This window comes from Heterocephalus glaber, unplaced genomic scaffold (assembly GCF_053883595.1).
Source record: "Heterocephalus glaber isolate CG9 unplaced genomic scaffold, H.glaber_assembly_v1.0 deba00000621, whole genome shotgun sequence".
Lineage (NCBI taxonomy): Eukaryota > Metazoa > Chordata > Mammalia > Rodentia > Bathyergidae > Heterocephalus > Heterocephalus glaber.
The window spans coordinates 21860423-21883663 of record NW_028258153.1 but is presented as its reverse complement, the minus strand read 5'-3'; the positions used below and the strand labels follow the sequence as shown (position 1 = coordinate 21883663).

Below are 23241 nucleotides of genomic sequence, written 5' to 3'. Positions count from 1 at the left end.
ATTTAAAATTATATTTCTTATCTGGTTGTGGTGACACATGCCTGTAATGCCAGCATGTGGGAGTCTGAGGCAGGAGGATCTCTCTGAGCTTGAGAGCAGCCTGAGCTACATAGTAAGACCCTGTCTCAAAAAACAAAAAAACCAAAAAACCCCAATATATATATGTATGTATTTCTTATTTAATAAGTAGGTGTTTTTCATACTCTAATTTGGTTTGATTAATTTGTTAGATCAATTTTGATCATATTTGCAGAATTTCACATAGAAAAACTTCAAGTGAAACTTAAATAAGGAGAAAGAAATTTTCCCTTGAAATAACTTATTTAATAAGGCATTTATTCAAGCATATATTTACTAAGTTCTTGCTCTATGCCCAGTATAAGTTTATTAGGACTCTTTGCCCATAGGAAAAAAATTTAATTATACTGTATTAAGTTATACCCTGAGGTTCTACTTGCCAAATTTGGGAGAAATACACTGTATATACAAAAACAATTACAGGTAAAAATTGTAAAACATTCAGGAACAAAAGGGAATTCATGAGTTTCTATCAATTATACATATGTAAGGGAGAAGTGTAAGCTTTTGTTTACAGTAGAATTCAGAGTAGATGCTGGAGTTGAAAAAAGAATTGACATTTAAGAATAATTATGGTAAATCTAGGGGGATTTGATTAGGAGTATGATATGTGAATCATTTAAAAATATCACAGAGCCAGGCATGGTGGTGCACATTTGTGATCTCAACACTTCAGAGGCTGAGGCAGGAAGATCACTGAGTTCAAGGCCAGACTGAACTACATAGTGAGCCCCGTCTCAAAAAAGAAAAAAGAAAAGAAAAATCATAGATTACTAATTTGGAAATGAAAAAGTAGTGATTATTTTGGATGGTACCAAACCAGATAATCTAGGGTTACCAAAGCTAGTGTCAGTACTGTGAAACTGGTGAGCATCATCTGCCTCTATGTTTATCCCCTGAGAAAGCCACATCATTGCTCATGTGGTTTACCAGCAAGAATACACTGAGTAGGGCGGGGGATTTAGCTCAGTGGTTCCACTGCCTGCCTTGCAAGCGCAAGGACCCGAGTTCGATCCCCGGTACCAAAAAAAAAAAAAAGAATACACTGAGTACCTAATAGTATGTAAATGCCAAGGAAACCCAAAAGAAGAGCATCTCAGTTTTAAAAAGGATGGGTGAGGAACAGTGATTCTTAAAATGTTAAAGACAAGTTGTGGAAATATTTCAGATAAAGGGGGGCTAAAGGGACACCAAACGAAATCCTTGACCCTGGGAAGGAAGCTGTCCTGGGAGGGGAAAATGTTATAAAGATATTATTGAGTGATTTGACAAAACTGGAATATGGATAGTAGACTAGATAAAAGTACTATATCTGTTTTGAATTTATTACTATTGATGTTATATAAAACAGTGTCCCTGTTATTAGTAAATACTCATTTATTGTTTGTTTGTTTTTTCTTTTGGTACTGGGGATTGAACTTGGGACCTTGCGCTTGCGAGGCAGGCGGCGGAACCACTGAGCTAAATCCCCAGACAATACTCATTTATTATGAAGAGGTGACTTCCCCTTAATATGTGGAACTTCCCCTTAAGTGATCTGGAAAACATGTAAATGTAATATATTTATATATAGGGAGAAAGTGCAAATGATAAGATTCAGGATAAAAATGTTAGTGAACTTAACAAACTAATAATAAACTATATTTGATGTTCTTTGCAACTTTTGCAACTTAACTGCTTTTGCAGGAGCTTTGTCTTATTTCCAAATAAAGATTTAAATAAGAAATAACTGTATGTCATGGCCTAGGGATTAATGGGAACACAAAAAAGAAACATGGCTAAATTCACCATGAACTTAGAAAACTGAAATGCAAACAAATGTTTTGCAGCACTCTCAGAAACCAGTTGATATATTTTAGAATTGGCCAAGTGCTAGATGCTTGGCCCAAATAACAAATAATAATGGAACTATCAAGTATTCTGTGTTCTAAAAATGGTATAAGATGTAAGGTCAGTTTTAGCCTTATTGTCTTAGTTAAAAACATGTAGTAGAGGCCAGGTGTGGTGGTGCACACCTGTCATCCCAGCACTTGGGAGGCCTGCCTTGAAAGCTCAAGACACTTGAGTTCTATCCCTGATACCAAAAAAAACGAAAACAAAAAAAAGTATCTTTGATAATGATCTTAATAGGAAGATCTAATTATGTTCTAAGATATTAAGCATTAAATATAGGAAATATGATCACTTTTATTCCCTTTATACACTAGAAATCGACCTTAATTTGGAAAGCAGTGCAGTAAGAAATGGTGTCTGATATAATTGCTAGTGAATCTGGGTATTAGGTCTTGAGCTTGGGACTCCTTTCTGCCATTACCAAGTCCAGTTATGCCTGTTAGGCTTATTCTGTGGTCAACTGGCTTTTCTTCATTGCTTTGAATTTATAAGGAAAATAATTTTATTTTTTTAAAGTTTTAAAAATTCTTTTATTGCTACATTTTAGGTATGCAATATGTTTACATTTATCATTGGGTGCTTGTACCTGTACATGATGTATCTTTGTTCTTATTTTTTTTTCCCATTACCTGTGTGCCCTTCACCCCCTCCACCCTTCCCTATTTACATAGATTTCATTTCCATTTTTTTTCTTTTCTCATAATTTTTCCTTTCTCTTCTTAAGGAAAATAATTTCAATAGTTCAATTATGGTCACTAAGGAGGAAGTGTCTTAGGCCAGGTACAGTAGTGTACACCTATAATCCCAGCACTTGGGAATCTGAGGCAAGGAGGATTGCTGTGAGTTCAAGGTCACCCTGAAATACATAGTGAGATCCTGTCTCAAAAAACAAAACAAGGGCCGGGAATTTAGCTCAGTGGTTCTGCCACCTGCCTCGCAAGCAGAAGGACCCGAGTTCATCCCTGGTACCAAAAAAACAAAACAGAAAAAAAGGAAGTGTTTTAAACCAATGTAGATTATATTCGAATAAAATATACAGAATTTCTAGGTATCTGTTCTTTGGGTATTTTCCACTTGTTGTTGTTGTTGTTGTTGTTGTTGTTTTGTTTTGGTACCTGGGATTGGACTCGGGACCTTGTGCTTGTGAGGTAGGTGGCAGAACTGCTGAGCTAAATCCCTGGCCCTGGTATTTTCTACTTTTGTTGGCTCTATCTAACATTGTTAAGTACTTTTACAGGACATGAAAAAATACCTGTGATTAAAAAAAATTTTTTTTCACCAATTCATCAGCTGAAAGTATCATTGTAATCATAGCCAATCTTTTCCAATCTCCATACCATCATGCCTAAGAAATTCCTTTTACATTGAATTGCAAGCACGAGGTCCTGAATTCGACACCCGGTACCCAAAACAAAAAAAATTGATCTGAGTAAAAGCATATGCAATTTGTGTTGATCTTACAAAGTCTGTAGAAAATATCCATCAAAGCTACCAGAATTGTCATTAAAAAAATAATCTCAGCCCTTATTAGATCCATATCATTAAGATGAAGAAAGCTAATCACATGGACCCATTATGTCCAGTAAAAGTCTCAGAAAGTGGCAGAGGGGCCTGGTTTCTGGGGAATTTCAGTGTAGTATAATAATAAGCCACTAGGTTCAGCTGTTAGTTTAGCAGTACTGGCTAGTTCAGTGGTGGCAAACCTATGGCACACATATTTTTCTTTTAAGACAAAAGGTGTTATATATATAAATATATGAGGTTTTTTCCTAAACTAAAACCTCAATTTCAGTTTTAATTGCAGTCTTGGCATTTTTGATAAGTGGGTTTTGGGTTGCAGTTAGAGTTTGGGCACTCTTTTTCTAAAAGGTTTGCCATCGCTGGGCAGGTTCCTTTTTAAATTTCAAGTTATTTGGAAATTAAACTGGCTATAACTTAGCATTTTATAATTTAGAAGAAGAAATCTTTTCATTGGTGACCATTTAAGTAATTTGCTGGACTTCTTTTTCAGGATTATGTCCATCCTGGAGATAGATTGTTCAGTGTACAAATTAAAAGTAAAATGTTAAATTTGTTTTATGATTATTTTTGTAATTGTACTGTCTCTACTTGGCCATGTTACAATTTATTATCTTCTTTTTAATGATAGACGAATCCTTAGTTCTGTGGAAAAGAGCAGACAGAAATACAAACCAGCTTCTCTCACTGTGGAATTTGTTCCTTTCTTTTACCGTAAGTACAATAATACACTAATTACTTTCACTTTGATTTTCATCATATTCTGATTATTCTTTATTTTCACTCTGAATCTGACCTTAACTTACCTTTGTGAATTTATAAGATAGAGGTTAAGAGCATGTCACTGGAGTAATTTATTTTTGGTGATTGTTGTTTTTACTTGGTGTTTTTCTGTTAAGAAGAGCTGATTGATTTTTTTTATGTGCTGAATATTTTACTGATGGCAGTATAATTTACAACTTCAGGATTTTTATGGAAAATAGGAAACTTGGCTGAAGGTATAGCTCAGGGGGAGAGCCTATGCTTAGCATGCACAAGGCTTTGAGTTTGATCCTCAGCACTCACCTCAAAGAAAAGACCCCCACAACCTTGAAGAGACCTAGCTGGCCACTGCGTATATATGTGACTTATAAGGGCCCTAGTTTTCTTTCTTAAAAAATTATATTGTTTTTCAAATGCAGAAAAATTTGCAGAATATAAAAGGAATACTGTATGTTCCCTGAGTATATTCCTTATTCAGATTTTTCAGATCATAACAAGTTGCCATATTTGCTTTAGTTCTTTTATTTTTCTTCTGAAATAAAATAAGATAGAACTAGTCTTTTGATTGCTTAGTAAAGATGATGGCAATGCCCACTTTGCATTACCACCAGTAGTAAAATTGACTTTAGTTAGATAATAAAATTAACATTTGCTTGATAAACCATACCCAGAACTGGCCTCATAGGACTGGAAACCCAGTGTGCCAGTAGAACAGTATAAATTGTTTCAGGTCAGCAAGAGTCTTTGCAGGAAACCAAGGGCTATTTTTTGGTCTTCCAGGTGAGGTTATGAAAACAAATTGGTGGATGGATACAAGAGGTATCTTGGCTTAGAAATACAGTATTTTATAGAACTCTATATCTTGTTTTTGTTTTTGAGACAAGGTCTCTTTATATATAGTTCAGGCAGTTTAACTCAGTATGTAGCCCAGGCTGGCCTCAAGAGGACCGTCCTGCCTCAGCCTCCCAAATCCTGGGATTACAGTCTAAGGCCACCATGCCCAGTTTAGAGCCCTTTATATCTTGCATGTATAGACAATGTACATATTTTGTTAATTTATCCCACAGTATTTCATGTTTGTTCATTTTGTAAATGATTTGTTTTTAATTGTACTTTCCAATTATTCTAGTATGTAAAAGTATTTTTTGTATAAAGTATATTTTTGTTTAATGATCTTGTATCCTATGACCTTGCTAAATAAATTCACTTGTTCTTTTTTTTGGTACTGGGGATTGAACTCAGGACCTTGCACTTGTGAGGCAGGCGGCAGAACCACTGAGCTAAATCCCTGGCCCAATAAATTCACTTGTAAATTGTAGTAACTCTTATATCATTCCTTGGGGTTTTATATGTGTACCACCATATCATCTACAAAATTGATAGTTTTACATTTTCCTTTCCAAACTATATGCCTTTTTATATTGTTGAGTAGAAGTAGTGGAAGAAGACATTCATGCCTTTTTCTTGCATGTATGGGGGAAATACGATATTAGGTATGGATTTTTGATGTTAACTATGGATTTTAAAATTGATGTCCTTTATTAAGCAAAGGGAATTTTATTATTCATTTGGTCAGAAATATTTTTTAGTTTGACTTTTAGAAAGATTATTAAGAATGTTTTGTTTGGAGGTGGGTATTGAAGAGATGCTGGTCAAAGAATACAAAATGTCAGGAAGAAAAGTTCACAAAATGAGGAAAAGGGTAGTGTTAATTAGCTTGACTCAGCCATTCCACAACGTACACATATTTCAAAGCATCATATTTTACACCATAAATATATACAATTTGTATTTTCCTATTAAACACCTTATTTTTTTTAAAGAAAAATCTCTTGTTTAATCTGCAACTACTTGGGGAATTTCCAGATTCTTTTTTTTTTTTAATTGTGAAAAGACTTATATTGTAATACACCACTTGATGATAAGGATTTGTTTTGAAAAGTGAATATTAGCTGATTTCATCGTTTTGGAAACATTATACTTATTCAAACCTAAATGCAGTCAGTAGATAAGCACAAGAAAGATGAGGCTGCTGCCTGAGAAGCATAGCATACTGTTTTACTCTAAACACTTTTTTTTTTTATTAGTGGGAAGAATACAATTTAAAATGACAATAAGTATTACAGTGTAGTAAATATGAAGACCAGTGGTAACATAGTGATAAAAATATCATTTAGTAAGTACATAGACCAATAACATAGTCATTTATTGCCATATATTATGTGCTGCACATAATTGAGTGTGCTGTACTTTTATACAGCTGACACTCCAGTAATATTTTTGTCCAAGTCTTTCCCAGTAAGTTTGTTTATATCAGCATCACCACAGAAGTTAGTGATGTGTTACTGTATAACATTAGCTGGGTACAATTTCACTAGGTGCTAGGAATTTTTCAGCTCCATTCTAATCTAATGGACCACTGGTTATATATGCAGTTCCTGGAGAATCAAAGTATCGTCATGTGCAAAACTATATTTAGAATTAGCCAACTATGTTCAGGTGATCTCAGTTCTTTTGACTGCTTCCAAAGCATCATAATTTGGAGCCAGTAAAACATAAGCTTTTTACTCTCTGTCAGGCCTGATCAGGGTTGACCTTGGCCATTTCAGTGTCATAGAGTTTCTTTACAACCTGTTTGATCAGATGCTTCTTGACACTGATTTCACAAGTAATATGAAAAGCATGTTATCTTTTTTTTCCAAGACTGGTTAAGTTGTTAGGAAGGTGTTAGTAATGGTGTAGTGAGCAAGTATGTTTCCTTTGGGACACTCTTGGAAGATATTTGGGCTGCCTTTAAGGCTGCAGTGTTTTGAGCTACCAAAGGTAGGTGACTTATGGATCTTCTTTTTTTGTGACTTTGTATACTTTTCAACACAGCCTTTGCTTTGGCTCCAGCATTGGGAGGTATAGGGATTTTCTTCATTTTTAGTGCCCTCTTCACAAAAAGGAACTCCAGATACAGTACCTTTATTTCATTATTTTCTAATATAATTTCAGTATGGTAAGAAAACATTAAGTCTTATTTTCCTAGCCATTTTTTAAATAATATTCTTCTCTACCTATGGTAATATATTTTGCATGCTCTGTCAAATATTTTTTTTTTGCTCTGTCAAATATTAATATAGTCATCCTTAAGTTTTATAATTAGAGATTACATGATACGTCTTTTTACATCTTTTCATCTGTTACCTTTCTTGAGTCCATTTGTGGCTGAATGGAACACTATTATCTTCTGTTTCTGTAAAATCAGAAAATTATTTAGCCTCCTTGTAGTTTTTTGTCTATCTTCTGGAATTTGACACTGTATGTGAGGAATGATATACAAACACAAAGTAAGTCCTATGCATCTTTCTGGAGCACTTTCTCTGTATCTTCTTCCTCTCTTCACAAATTCCAGTTGCCAAGCGCTGATTTCTGTCTCCCCAACTCAGCAAATACACATGTTCCTTTTGATTCCCACTTTCTGTGCAGGAGCCTATAAAGTGTGTCTGAACAGGAATCTTAGGTAATCCTTGGGTTCATATTGTTTACCTGTTCTTGTATATCACTGTTCTCTGACCCAATTTCTGGAACCATTTTTGTCAAATTTTTTAGGTTTTTATAGTGCCAATCATTCTGACATAGTTATAATGATTTAATTTAACTCTTAACTATCAATATATTTTACCTTAAGGCTCTTTTTGGTGATGCTACATATAATACTGGAAATAATTGTCATTATAGTCTTAAGTATAGAGTTATATATATAAAATTATATTTGTTACAGAATTATCAAAAGAAAGGGGAAAAGCATAAGTTTATCAGTAGAGAACTGATTAAATAAATGTACATCACTAAAAGTGATAATGCTTTCTAGTCATAAAAATGAACAAGGGGCTGAGGATTTAGCTCAGTAGTTCTGCCACCTGCCTCGCAAGTGCAAGGTCCTGAGTTTGATCCCTGGTACCAAAAAATAAATAAAAATGAACAAGACAGTATCTGTTAAGATGTAACAATATTAGAACATATTAAGTTAAAAAAAGTGCAGTACAGCCAGCCCTCTGTATCCATGAGTTTCACATGTGCGGATTGAACTAAATGTGATTTAAAAATGATCAGCAAAAATGTTGCATTTGGACTGAACATATACAAACTTTTTTCTTGTCATCATTTCCTGAAACAGTGCAGCATAACAACTATTTACATAGTACTTAGATTGCATTTACAGTATTGAGAGATGATTTAAAGTATAAAGGAGGAGCTGCATTGGTTATGTGCAAGCACCGCACAATATTATATAAGGAACTTGAGCATTCCTGGTTTTGGTGTCTTGGGGTGAGGACCCTGTGACCAGTCACCTCTGGATCCTGAGGGAAGACTGTATATGTGGAGCTTTTGCTTTTTTCTTTTGTTCAAGATGGGAGTGGTGTAGTACCTTGAGGGAGACGTCAGAGGGAGACTTACTTTTTCTTTGTCCATTCTTTTTACTATTCTTTGTCATGTCTATTTATAACATTTTTTTTCCATTTTTAAAAAATTTATATATTAATTGGTGTATTTTAGGTACATTTACATTTATCATTGGGTGTTTGTACCTGAACATGATGTATCTTAGTTCTTATTTTTTTCCCCATTACCTATGCGCCCTTCACCCCCACCACCTTTCCCTATTTACATAGATTTCGTTTCCATTTTTGTTTTCTTTCTCATAATTTTTCCTTTCCTTTCTTCCCTTTCCCCTTTCCCTCCCACTTCCCTTACCCCTTTGGACCTTTTCCTATTTTAAATGATCAATTATTCGTTTTAATCATTTTCATCCTTATTTAGACTTTCAGTTTCTCACACTAGAGATACTATTCGGTATTTACACATGTGTGTCCTATTTATTTCACCTAAGAGTATGGCCTCAGTATGCATCCATTTAGCTATAAATGACTCTAGTTTCTTGTTCTTTATGGCTGAGTAGTACTCCATTTTATAAAAAAACCACATCTTCTTTATCCAGTTTCCAGTCGATGGGCAGTTGGGCTGTTTCCAATCCTTAGCTATTACAAATTGTGCCGCTATAAACATAGGTGCACATATATCTCTGTGGTATGATTCTTTTAATTCTTTGAGGAAGATACCCAGAAGGGGAGTAGCTGGGTCAAATGGAACCTCTAGTCCTAGTTCTTTGAGGTATCTCCATAAGGATTTCCATAGTGGTTGCACCAGTCTGCACTCCCACCAACAATGGAGAAGGGTTCCTTTCTCCCCACACCCCCGCCAGCATTTGTTATTGGTTGATTTCTTGATAGCAGCCATTCTTTGTGGGGTGAGGTGGAATCTCAGTGTTGTTTAATTAATAAGGTAATTTTTAGTGGTAAAAGAAAAGTTGCTATTGGTACTAGAATTTTATTTAGAATATTGGCCCTGGAATAGACCCAGGAAATATTTTTGTCCAAGTCTTTCCTTTTATAATTGACAAATTAAAGTCACTTATACTAATAAAAGGTGATAGTAGTAGTTAAAAAAGAAAAACATCCACAAAATCCAGTTTTGTATCAGGTTAGCTTTAACGTCTAGCTATGTTACTGAGTTGCCTTGTGACTTCAGGCAAGATGCTCATTTTCTCATTTATAAATGGGAGCAGGATATTCTCTTGTGGAATATTATTAAAATTAAATGAGAAACCACAAAGTACCAAAATGCTGCCTAATTATTTATTTTTCTTTCCTATGACAAAATGCTTATCATCTTTGCCTTCTGGCATTTTTAGCCAAATAGTCCTTCATGTGTTAATATTACACATTCCTTAGAAATTAATCCTGTTGTAAAAGAAATCATTTATTTGTTTGTGTATTGTATTTACAGAATGTTTTCAGGAAAGTGAACATCTCAAAGAAAGTCTTAAATGTTGCTTATTGCACCTCTTTGGAGCCATTGTGGCCGGTGGGCAGGTGAGGACAGTGTTGAAAGTTAATATATAATAATAGTTAACAATGCTAAAGAATTTTTGTGGATTGCTCAATGTATTCTTTGTTTTTATGACTTCATAAGCCATGTAATTTTGAGTTTATATTGTGTTTAAAACAAACGTTTTTCATTTTTTATCTTGGTTCCAAAATCCTAAATAATAGCACTGACAATGAGATTACTAGATAAATAAACAGATTTAACAGTTTTTAGTATTGTAAGTTCATATTTTTTGTTGGTTTTTGGCTACTTCTCACTTTAGAGTATAGAGCAAGTTCTGTTGACTTAAATCAAATTCTAGCAGCTTGGTTTCTAAAGGGTGTGTGAATTTACTCATTCTTCAGTCATCATTGCTAAATGTGTGTATATATCTTTTTGGCAGTTTGATAAAGCCTGTTGTCAGAATGTCTTTAAATAGGTAAGATATGTAATATCACAAATGGAACCACTTATACCGAAATATTAACTGAACAAATTTGTGCTCTTTATATATAATATACATGTGATATATTTATATATAATATATGCTGTGTATAACATATCAAATAAAAGGATACATCCCCGCTGCTGAAAAAAAAAAAAAAGATACAGCAATGAGTGGGCACAATGGTCATGTCTATAGAGACTGAAGCAGGAAGTTAGTTCCCTTGAGCCCAGGAGTTTGAAGCAGTTGTAAGGCAGCATCCTGAAATTCCATCTAAAAAAAGGAAAGAAGAGATGAATATAAATGATGTTTTGAGGTACTGCAACAACTGTTGTATAGGAAAATGTGTATGATTTATGTGATAAAATGAGTATACAAATATGCTTTATTGTTTACATTTAAATTTGAAGGCAATAGTAAACTTCAGTTTAAGATTAGTAGAAATAAAGATTTAATATTTTCTATCCAAAGTCATAGATCCCTTGAATTCCCTTGCTCTTTCTTCTTATTTTCTCTCTGTTAGATTGAAAATTGTTTTTTGGTGTGTTTTTTGAGATAGGGTCTTGCTAAGTAGTTCAAGCTGGCCTTGAACTTGCTACGTAGTCTAGGTTTGCCTGGAATCATTATCCTCCTACCTCAGCTTCCTGAGTGCTAGAATACTAGGATTATAGGTATGTGGCACCATACCCAGCAAGTTGAAAATTCTTCTCTATTTTAATGATTAGATTTTTCTTTTACGTGAAACATTATTTTACATCGCTGTACTACTCCTTTATAAGAAATTGCATGTTTTAAGTTACAGTTTTATTTTAAAAGTTTCATTGTGTTTGTTTATTTGTTTTACAGTACTGGGGATTGAGCCCAGGGCCTTTGCAATGACCAAATCCTCAACTCTTACTTGTTTTTTTGTTTGTTTGTTTGTTTGGTGTTTCTATATTTTAAGACAAGATTTTGCTGAGTCCCCAAGTTTCCCAAGTTGGGTTTGAATTTGCAGTCCTCCTGCCTCAGCCTCCCAAAGTGTGTATACCACCATGCCTGGGTAAAATTTATGTTTTAAAAAATTTAATTAAATTTATTTAAAGATATAAAATTGTGCTGATAATACTCTTGACATATTACCATAGCAGTCTGGGCATTAGGGAGTATTTCTAGTTACTTTTTTCTCATTGCTGAGACAAAATACCTGAAGCCCAAAGTTAAAGGGGGAAGGTTTATTTAGCTCAGTTTGTAGGTTTCAATCCATAATCGGCTGGCTCTAAGGCAGGGTGGCATATGGCAGAGGGGCAACAGTTCATTTCGGCAGAAGACAGCAAAAGTAACAGAGGACCTTAACAAGGTCTTTCTACCCCTTTTAGTTTATCTAGATGACTTAGGGCAGGTAGCACTCACAACCTTAATCCTAGTGCCCTTGAGCCTAGCATTGCACCATGAATCAATCGGTTTCACATGCTCTAGATGTAGCCACTTCTGAAAAAGCGCCACATGACTGTATGAGGCTTTGCGGGGGACATCAAGATATAAGCCACAACAGGGAGTAGTAACCCTTGTCTGTGTTCAGGTAGAAACCAGAGATCAAGCTGGGCGAGGTGGCGCATGCCTGTAATCCCAACACGCAGGAGGCTGAGACAGGAGGACCTGAACCAGAGACCCTGTCTCAAAAAAAAACACCCCAAAACCTAAAAAACAATCCACTAAAGGAAAACAAAATAAAAAACAAAAAAAAGAAACCAGAAATCAATGGTTAGGTTATTTGTATTTAAGACCCTCCTATGAGTCTCTATATCTTACTGCAAGAGGAATTATTAGTTTTGTAGCAGTAAGAAGTTGCTCTTCATTTGAAAATTTATTTACCACTTCCTATTTTGTTGGGAGGTTTTGTTTTTTTTCTTGGTACTGGGGATCAAACTCGGGTCCTTGCACTTGCTGGCCAGGTGGCGCAACAACTGAGCTAAAGCCCCAGCCCTGTTAGGAGATTTTGAAAGAGTAATTGTTATTTTCTCAAGTAAACGGCAGGTGACTTTATATATTTAAGTAATCTTTTAAATTAAACGTGCCCAATTTAGATCTACTTTCTTGGATATTTATTTTGTAAATATTATCATAAATTTCCTATCTTGATATTGCTATAATCTCCCTTTATTTTAGCTTTTTAATTTTTTCTGTACATAATTTAGACTTATTTTTATTCCCACCTGTGGCTTCCAGAGCACTGCTTAAATTATTTTCTTTCTTTTATTTATCCTGTTCCTTTTTTGATGCTCAGCCAGAATCCCTACTTAGGTTTCCTGGTGCATTGTGTGGCCTTTTCTCTTTACCATGTGGAAAATAGGAATTTTACAATGAGAGAGACATTGTCCAGAATCTTACTTTCCAGTTTGTTTTCCTGGGTACCTTCTTATATTAGTTGATATCCTTCTTTTGGGTCAGAATTAATAGATACACATGAATGAAAATAGAAGTGATTCTGTTTGGATCCCATTCTCTTTCGGAACAAACGAGAGATGCTTTTTTTAGTACCCAGGGTCAATCCAGCCCCAAGAAACTTCTATAATGAAAACTTAACATGAAAATTAAGTAGTTAATAGACGCTCAGTTCATTTTATGTACTGAAAATACTCAAAAATCCTTGTGATCAGGACATAACTATAGCTGTATTTATACCAAAGTCAGAAAGTTGCTTGTTGAATGTGGGGTCAGTACAAGGGAATTTAGATGAATTGAAAATTTGAAGACATGAGAATGATCTTGTCATAATGAACAGAAAGAAATGAGGTCTAGTCTCCTGGCTACATCATTGTTCCTGGGCTTTCCATGGGCATATTTGTTTTCTTTATCTCTGACTACACCCAAAATATAGTCTGTTGTGTTTTGTGTTAAGACCAAGGGCTTTGATACTGACATAGGTTTGAGTCATATTTATCTTAAACTAATTGTTTGACCTTAGATAAAATATTTACATATTTTAGTTTGTTTGTAATATGGAAGCAGCAGCATTTATCGCATAGTTATGACTAAATGACACAATATATAAGTAAAGCACTCAACAGCGTACCTGCAGGTATAAAAACTAAGTGAATCACAGTTGTAATGGGTACATGATTTGCTATAAGTAGCAGCTGATAATAAAATCATAACAGATTGTTAGTTTACTTTCCTCTGTAAATTAAAAAAATGTTGTGGGACTGGGATGTAGCTTAGTGGTGGAGCATATGCTTAGCATGTGCAAGGCTGTGTGTTCAGTCTCCTGCACTTCCCCAGAAAAATAGTAAACAGTCCAGAGCTAATCTGGGCTTTTCAGGTATTCCTTCTGAATGTGTCTGTTATCCTTACATTCTTTCTCTATAAGGTAGCTTGTAGAGTTCTGGCCATTATGTTGGCATTTGGAGCACAAAAATTGAGGCAGTCATGAATGAGGCAAATGTCATGTCCCAGCTATCTCTAAAGAGAATGAAAAGCTAATACTGTCTAGGCATGGTAGTGCATGGCAATAATTTAAGCAGTCTGGGAGTCTGAGGCAAGAGGATCACAAATTCAGGCCAAGCATACTTCTCCCTTCCCTCTCCCTCCTTTTTCTCTCCTTTTCCTGTTTGATCAAAAAATATGGTGTATTTTAAATTTTAAAATATTTTTACAAGATGGGTGTGGTGGCACATGTCTCTATTATCCCAGCACTCATGAAGCTGAGGCAGGAGAATTGCTAGACGTTTGAGGCCAGCCTGAACTACATAGAAAGGCCCTGTCTCAAAAATGTATACATACATATATATATATATATATATACACACACACACACACACACACACACACACACATATGGAGTCCTGAAATACTTCAGAAAGTGGCAAGAATGATTAGATAAGTGTATTAGAAGCAAGGAGAAGTATTTTGAGAGAGATTAATGGCAATATGTCTTTCACTGTCATAAATTCAAACAGTCACCATATATTTCTATCACCCCTCATATCTCAGTTATGAAGGGTTCATCCCAGTACCAGAAAAAAAATAAAAAAGGAGAAAAGTTGATACTTGCTGTCTTTTTTTTTTTTTTGGTACCGGGAATCGAACTCAGGACCTTGTGCTTGCCAGGCAGGTGTGGTGCTACTGAGCTGCATCCTGGCCCACTTGCTGTCTTTTTTTTTTTTTTTTTTTTTTTTTTTTTTGCGTACCTGGGATCAAACTCAGGACCTTGCACTTGTGAGGCAGGCAGCGGAACCACTGACCTAAATCCCTGGCCCATTGCTGTCGTTTTTAAGTCTTATTTGCCAAACTGAATGATAGGATTGCAAAGAAGTAAAATATGTCCACATTTTTAAAAAACTGGTAGAACTTGCATTCTCAGCCTCCTTAGCAACAGGGAATGTAGGAAATAGGATCCTCATTCTGGGTAGGTGTGTGTCTAGGAAAATATCAGAAGCTCTCTTGATAAGGAATGTAGGGGAGACTGAATGTTGAATGGCCATCAGCAGTTTCTTCAGTAGTAGAGCTTATTTTCACTAATACCATACTATATTTAGGCTGGAAGAAGGTGAAAGGACCAAGGATAATTTGCTGCCCTCTTCATGTCTTTTACCATGCATCCTTGAGCAGAACTGCTAACACTGTTATCTTTAGCTGCAAAGGATGATGGAAAGTAAATTTCCATTCTTCATGAGGAAGGGAAGACTAAACATATGTCAAAAACCAGCAGTGTCTGTTAAATTATTTGCTAAAATTTTGTATATGTTGATTTATTAAAAGGAAAATTGCCTTATTGGCTTATTCTCTTTTTCATTGCAAAGATAGAACCTCAGTTAGATTTTTTTTTTTCATTTTTATTGCCTTTAATGTTTCAGAGGAATGCTTTGCAAGCAATTTCTCCAGCCACCATGGAAGTTCTTATGCGAGTTTTGGCAGATTGTGATTCCTGGGAGGACGGAGATCTTGAAGAAGTGGGTAGGAAGGTAGAACTAACTCTGAAGTGCCTTACAGAAGTGGTACATATACTTCTCACTAGCAGCTCTGACCAGCGACAAGTGGAAACCAGTACTATTTTGGAGAACTATTTTAAATTGCTCAATTCAGATCATTCAGCTTTACCTATTCAAAGGAGGTCCAGACAGTGGGAAAGCCGGTTCATAGCTCTACAGATCAAAATGCTAAGTAAGTATTTGATAAAGATTTCTTCTGAATCTGCTTTCTCATTTCATATTTCCCACTTTCTTTTGAAATAACAACACCAGTATATGGAAAGTATTGATTTTTAAATTGCGGCAACGTGTTTTGTTTTTTAACTTCCAAATAATCAATATAGAATGGATTTATCTAAAGTGTAATCCACTAAAGGTATCACTATTAAAAAGAAAGTCAGCTCTGACTCAGCCATAAAAAATGAGAAATTAGAGACATTTATAGCTAAGTGGATGCACGTTGAGGCAATACTCTTAAGTGAAATAAATAAGACACATGTGTAAATACCGAATAGTTTCTCTGGTGTGAGAAACTGAAAGTGTAAATAAGGACTAAATCTGTAGTAGGTCATGTGAAATAGGAAGAAAAGGGGCAAAGGGGAAGGAAGTGGGAGGGCTAGGGGAAAGGATAGAAGGGAATGGGATTAATAGGAGAAAATGGAAAAATAGGAACAAAATTTTTGTAAATAGGGAGGACTGGAGGGGTTGAAGGGAGGGCTGGGCAAGGGTGAAAAGCAAGAACCAAGAGAGACTATGTAAAGGTGCACATTTCCAATGATGAATGTCATTATATTGTATACCTAAAATGTACCAATGATTAGAATGACTAATCGATAAAATAGGAATAAAAGGTCCGAAGGGGTAGGGGTAGTGGGAGGCACAGGGGAAAGGAAAGAAGGGAAAGGAAAAAATGATGAGAAATGGAAAAATGGAAATAAAGTCTTTCTAAATAGGGAAGGGTGGAGGGCGTGAAGGGAGGGCTAGGAATGGGGAAAAAATAAGAACCAAGATGCATTATATAAAGATACAATTCCCAATGAGAAATGTAATTGTGTTGTATACCTACAATGTACCAATAAAAGAATTTAATACAAAAAAAAATTCTAGGAAAAGTAAATTTTCATAAAGTGTCACATATAGTGTTTTTTTTTTTTTTACTTATGTCGTCACACCGCCCCCCCCCCCCCCCCCGCCATGGATGTAGCTCAGTAGCACCATAACCTTCTGGCAAGGCAAAGTCCTGAGTTCAATTCCTGGTATTGGAAAAAAAAAGTCAATAGTTTATATGCTTTTATAACATTTCTATATGGGCCAATTCAATATCGGTGTTTCCTCTTGAGGGCCTTTGTTTCAGCTTTTTTTTCAGAGCTCCTATATGTGTATTTCTTTCTCTTTTCCTCTCTTTGTTTTGTTTCACTGTGTACCTATATCTGTCTCTGCTCTGCAAGCTCCCTCACTAGTATATGTAATTTCTTATTGTATTCCTGTGTTGTATTATTCTTTTTTTGTTGTTTTTGGTACCGGGGGATCGAACTCAGGACCTTGCGCTTGCGAGGCAGGCACAGAGTGTTGTATTATTCTTAAAAACAAATGTTATTAACTGATGGTTCTTTATTGTAGAAGTGAAACATTGTCTTTACAGCTAAACTAGGAGATTCAAATAAGTAAAAAGAAAATGAAAGTTTTTAATATTCGATCCCCCCCAAACATACTAATGTTAATGATTTGATGTATAGATTCATATGTGTGATATCAATTTAGACATTTCGAGCATCAAACTTTTCTTGAAAATTATCCATTACATTTTTAATAGGAAGATTCATTTTTTATTATTTTATATTTTAGCATGTTGTGTTTTATAATTATTATGAATTGTAAGTTTGTAAATTTGATAATTACTCAAAGTTTGTGAGTAAGTTTGAGTCCTTATCGAATGAACTTCTTTTCTGTTAAGAACTATGGTATTGCCCATGCTGGATGTCCTTTGATTTCTCGATAGGGATAGCCTTTTGGTGGGAAATGAGAACAAAACATTGTCATTATTTTGAGAGGCAAGATGTTAATTTTGTAGTGATAAATGAGATTGTATTGCCAAACATGATGAGTTGTACTTATTTAACAGCAGGTTGGACAAAACAGTTGGTTAGACTTTCAGGGCACTATGGAGACAATCTAGATCTTCATCAACAGACGAGAGTATAAAGGAAATATGGTTATACCCTACATACATACCCACACACTCAATGAAGTATTTTTTTTTTAATCAATGAAGTATTATTTAACTGTTTTATTGCAGGAAAGTGGATTGAATTGGACACCATCTGGTTAATCAGAATTAACCAGTCTGAGAAGGTTAAATAACTAAATTTTCTCTTGTATAATCATTCATAAAATACATTTAAAGTAATAGTAAATAAATAAATAAGAGCTAACTGGAAACAGGAGGTAGACTTTAGAGATGGAGAAGGGGATCAGGGTGAGAGGGGAGGCAAAGGAGGGTGAGTAAATGGGATGAAAATAATAAAAATATATGATATGCATGTACCAGTATACAAAAATGAATATCAGTATTCTGTATCACTAATGTACATCAGTACAAAGAGACACAGTTGGTTAGACTTGAGCCTTGTGATAGAAAAACAAACAAATCTCTGAGAAATGTATATCATTTATATACAAAATTAAAATATTTTAAAGTATGAAAAATGTTCACTTTTTCTATCAAGTGATAATTACAGGTTTTGTTTTCTAATTCATCTCCCAGTTAATTCTAATTCATCTCCCTCTAATTTATTTCCCAGTTAATTTGTATCTATTCTGTTAACACTGAAAAGTCTTCACTTCCTAAAGTTAGATCTTGAATTTTGACTTTTACATGGATGGTTTTGTTTCTACTTTCCTAGATACCATCACAGCCATGTTAGATTGCACAGATAGGCCTGTTCTTCAAGCCATTTTTCTTAACAGTAATTGCTTCGAGCATCTCATAAGACTGCTACAGAACTGCAAGGTACTTTTCCATTATTATTGTCTTTGATTTTAAGGAGCTTTTGTTTTACATTTTGATTCAAATTTGAGCATATTACTGAATTTTTATTGATTTGTGTTTGCATTTAATTATATAATCCATCTTGTTGAAACTAGTATTCTGTCATTTGTAATTATCTAGATATTTTTAAAATAGTCAAGCTGAAAGATAATTTCTTTATATAATTAGCATTTTGGTTCATGAAATATTTTGTCTTTCACCTAGGCAACATGCTTGATATCCTTTAAAGTCATTAGTTGCTTCTGATTTGTTGGTTAGGTACTGTATTTGTATCAGAGTAAACTAAGATGATCAAGAGTTTGCCTGAAAATTTTTGAAAAACATTTACTTGCATCTGCTGTCTTCTATCGGTTTGAAAACCTGACTTCAAGTGACCTGTCCTATAAATGCACGCCACTGATTGTAAGGAGTAACAGATACAAAATGTGGATTTCTCAGTGCAATTTGAGTTGCTTACTCCAACTCAAATTGTGTGTCATTGACTGCATGATAGCTTTGAATAAGGACAAAATTTTAAATTAACTAAACATTGATTTAAGAAGTATTTCTTGTATACCAGCTGTTTATCAGACACTGTTCAGACTATTGATTTTGAAAATCTGCCCTCTAGAATATATATATTTTTATATATATATATATATATATATATATATATTTTTTTTTTTTGGTACTGGCGATCGAACTCAGGACCTTGCGCTTTTGAGGAAGGTGCCGGAACCAATGAGCTAAATCCCCGGCCCATAGTGTATATTTTTGATTTCATGTTGTCTTGCTCCCAGCATATGAAAATATATATATATATAATATATATATATATATATATATATTCATGCTATCAGGTGATGGTAATTGTCATGAAGAAACACTGCTGGAGCACACCTAGGAGGAGACAGATACTGCACACTAATGTTGTATATGGGTTGGGGAGGACACCTTTGAGAGGGATGTGTAGGACACGAGTGAGCCAAGCAAAACAGATGTCAGCGTTTCCCAGTCAGAAAGAACACCAAAGTCAAGGTCCTGGGTTCAATCCCTGGTAAAAAAAACAGGAAAGAACACCAAAGTTCCTGAAGCAAAAGCACTCAGTGCATTTGTGTCGATGGAGATAAAGTTGTAAAAGAAGGATAAATTGTCTAGCTGAAAAATTTTAATTCTATGATTTTCTTTAGAACATAGTCTTTGTCGAAAGTTATTGAACTAATACCAAAAAAAGGGAACCTTAATAATTCTATGAATCAGAATAAAGACTGCTATTTATTGTTTACTATATGTTGGGCAATCTGTTAGGTAACTTGCTTGCATTTGAGGACACACTACATATCTTGTCTTTGTAATGATTACTTTACATATTAGGCAAGTGGCAGTCAAGAGTTTCAGATTCTTTTTGACCCAAGGTCTTTGTTCTTTGTTTTTTTGATACCAGGGATCCCAACTCAGGACCTTGCGCTTGGGAGGCAGGCGTGGCCAAGGCCTTTGTTCTTAACTTTTACACTATATAATGTCTAGGACAATACTTTTGTATGTTTATTTCTAGACTTCTTTCCAAACATGTATTGCTTTTGCATAATTTCAATTAAAATTAGTGATTTGATGCCATGTCAAGGTCACATAACATTTTTTATTATTGAAGTAATAATATTCTCTCCCTTTTCCTTCCCTCTCTCCTTCCTTCCTTCCTTCCTTCTTTCCTTCCTTCTTTCCTTCCTTCCTTCCTTCCTTCCTTCCTTCCTCTTTCCTTCCTCCTTCCTTCCTTCCTTCCTTCCTTTCTTTCTTTCTTTCTTTCTTTCTTTCTTTCTTTCTTTCTTTCTTTCTTTCTTTCTTTCTTTCTTTCGTTCTTTCTTCTTCCTGGTGCTAGGGTTTGAATCCAGTACCTTGAGTGTGCTAGGCATATGCTCTACCCCTGAGCTGTATCCCCAGCCCTAAAGTAATACATTCTTGAAAAATGGAAATAGTGATGTATTGATTCTCTCATACAATAATAAATGTATTAATTCCAAATTTTTTGCTCACAGGTAAAAACTGACAATAATTCCTATAGTGGGAAAAAATGTTACTATTAGAAAATTACAGAGACAGGCACGGTGGTGCACACTTGTAATCCCAGCCCTCAAAAGGCTGAGTTAGGAGGATCACTGTGAGTTCAAGGCCAGCTTGGCAATGTAGTAGGTTCAGGGGCAGCCTGGACTACATAGTGAGACCTTGTCTCAAAAAACAGACAGCCAGATGTGGTGACTCACACCTGTAGTCCCGGCACTGGGGAGGCTGAGGCAGGAGGATTGTCACCAGTTCAAGACCTGCCTGGACTACAAAGTGAGTTTAAGGCCAGCCTGAACTACATAGCAAGACCCTGTCTCAAAAAAACAATAAACAAATAAAAATACATATATAGAAAATTATGATCTAGCATCAAGCTGAATAATATCAGTGGAGTACATTAATGAATATATTTTTGATAGCTCAACCATGTTAAAACCCCAACACAAAAATCTGAAGCCAACTAGGTGTTAGTTTTTCCAGTGTCTGTTACTCCCTTTTATAGTTGTTCCTAGGTTATCGAAGTTAGTACAGACATGAAGAAACCTTAATATGTTTGTAAGTGAATTTTGTACACAAAATTGTTTTGTTTAGTGTGACAATATTTTCATGCCAAAATTCGAGATATAGAGAATAAACTATGAAAAGCTACATGAAGTACATGCTGAGGAGATATATGCTAACCATAAAGGTAGAATTAACTTGTTTTTACAAGTGAAACATACTATATTCTGTCTTTCATTTAAGATAAATAGTATTAGCACACATAAAAAATTGGCAAAAGAAAGGGTTTAAGAACATGTAAGCTGGGCATGGTGACACACACCTGTAATCCCAGCACTTGGGAGGCTGAGGCAGGAGGATTGCCATGAGTTTGAGGCCAACGCTAGCTACGTAGTGAGACCCTGCCTCAAAAAAAAAATAGTAAAGAAAAAGTAATTCAAACTCCATTGTTAAAAAGTTGACAGTTTCTTAACATCCTTCTCTTTTGTTTGTACAATATAATGATTTTTCTATGTTTAAAATACATAATAGTTACATTCACATTGGAGAATTGGTACATGTATGTAACATATCTTGATAGTTTTCGATCCCTTTATCAGCTCTCCCTTGCTACTTTGCTACCTTCCCCTTTCATCATTTTTTTCTTAAAGTATTTCATAAGTAGAAGTATTTTCTATACATTTTAAATGCTGTATTGTAGATCATTTGAATGATAATACTGGATTATCTAAATTTTATGTAGAGAGAAAATAGTTGATTATAAAATTTAATAACCATTTCACTGTCACAGGAACTGTTATTAAAAACTAAGAACATTTTGTAAATGTTGGGGCCGGGGATTTAGCTCAGTGGTTTCTCCGCCTGCTGCGCAAGTGCAAGGACCCAAGTTTGATCCCCATTACCAAAAAAAAAAAAAAAAAAAGCAAAAAACTAAGAACAACAACAACGAAAAACTAAGAACTTGTAGGAAATCTTTAGAGTAGGCAGAGAGAGAAAAACAAAGGCCATGAAAACAGTTAAGCCAACTCTGAGATTGTTGGCCTGACTGCTTTTGAGCCCTTTGTTCCAAGGTGTTTCATCTCTTGGTTGGTTGTTTTTGCTGTCTTTTCTCATATTGGCAGAATTTCCTCCAACTAGAAATTTGGCTCTAAATAAAAGGCCTTTATACATCTGTACACTTGTATGTCTGTCAGGGATTGTCAGAGACTCACCAGTTGAGAGATTGCTTTCTCCCTAATTTTTAGACATGATAAGGTCTACTCACACCAATAAGAATATGTGCGGTATAGGGTCTGTAGCATTTTAAGAGGTAGGACAGAATTAGATGGTGTTCTGTTAATTTCAAAGTATATCTGGCTTTTGCCCTATGACTCCATTGAAACTTTTTGTCAAGGTCGTTGAAGATGTAAGGGAGATTAGTTAATTTTTTAATAATTTAACTGCTAAGCCAGCCATTGGAAAGACCTGATAAATAGATAAAAACCAGGTTTATAAATTTAGGAGAGAGGAAGGCACTTTTAGACCAGGTTAGGTTGTTTTTGTTTGTTTGTTTTTTTGAGGCAGGGTCTCATTTTGAGGTTCACCCTGGCTCTGTACTCACTATGTAGCCCAGGCTGGCCTTGAACTCACAGCAGTCCTCCTGCCTCAGACTCCAGAGTGCTGGGATTATAGGCTTATGCCACCATGCCCAGCTCAGTTTAGATTTAGACATTCACCAGACTGGACCGTTTTTTTCACATTGAAACTACAACTTTTTGCCACAAAAAGCAAAACAGTGTATTAAAACTGGCTTTTAAAATTGTCCAAATTACTTTTTTTTTTTTTGGTACTGAGGATTGAACTCGGGTCCTTGTGCTTGCGCAGCAGGTGGCGAAACCACTGAGCTAAATCTCCGGCCCTGTCCAAATTACTTTTTACACTTGATTAAAGTTCTTACTCCTAGTTCTTTAAATGTCAGATTTTCATTGGTAAATCTATCCAAGATACTAAATTTCATTGTAGAACTTAGTTTACATATCAGAGTGCCCTACATTGATGTTCGTTAAGATAGTTTATGTTCCAAGCGTGGTGGCGCATGCCTGGAATCCCAGCACTCAGAA

The 23241-nt window shown here is 35.1% G+C and overlaps 1 protein-coding gene across 3 annotated transcripts in view; it reads left to right on the top strand.

Annotated features, from left to right (window-relative positions):
- The window catches only part of Nbeal1 (neurobeachin like 1), a 197697-nt gene that overhangs the window by 43916 nt on the left and 130540 nt on the right, over positions 1–23241 (top strand). For all 3 annotated transcript variants that reach the window (XM_087205830.1, XM_087205829.1, XM_087205828.1), the window contains exons 6-9: positions 4121–4203; positions 10084–10169; positions 15442–15748; positions 18459–18565. In XM_087205830.1, the coding sequence (XP_087061956.1) occupies positions 4121–4203; positions 10084–10169; positions 15442–15748; positions 18459–18565 (583 nt within the window). The remainder of the gene's footprint in view (positions 1–4120; positions 4204–10083; positions 10170–15441; positions 15749–18458; positions 18566–23241) is intronic.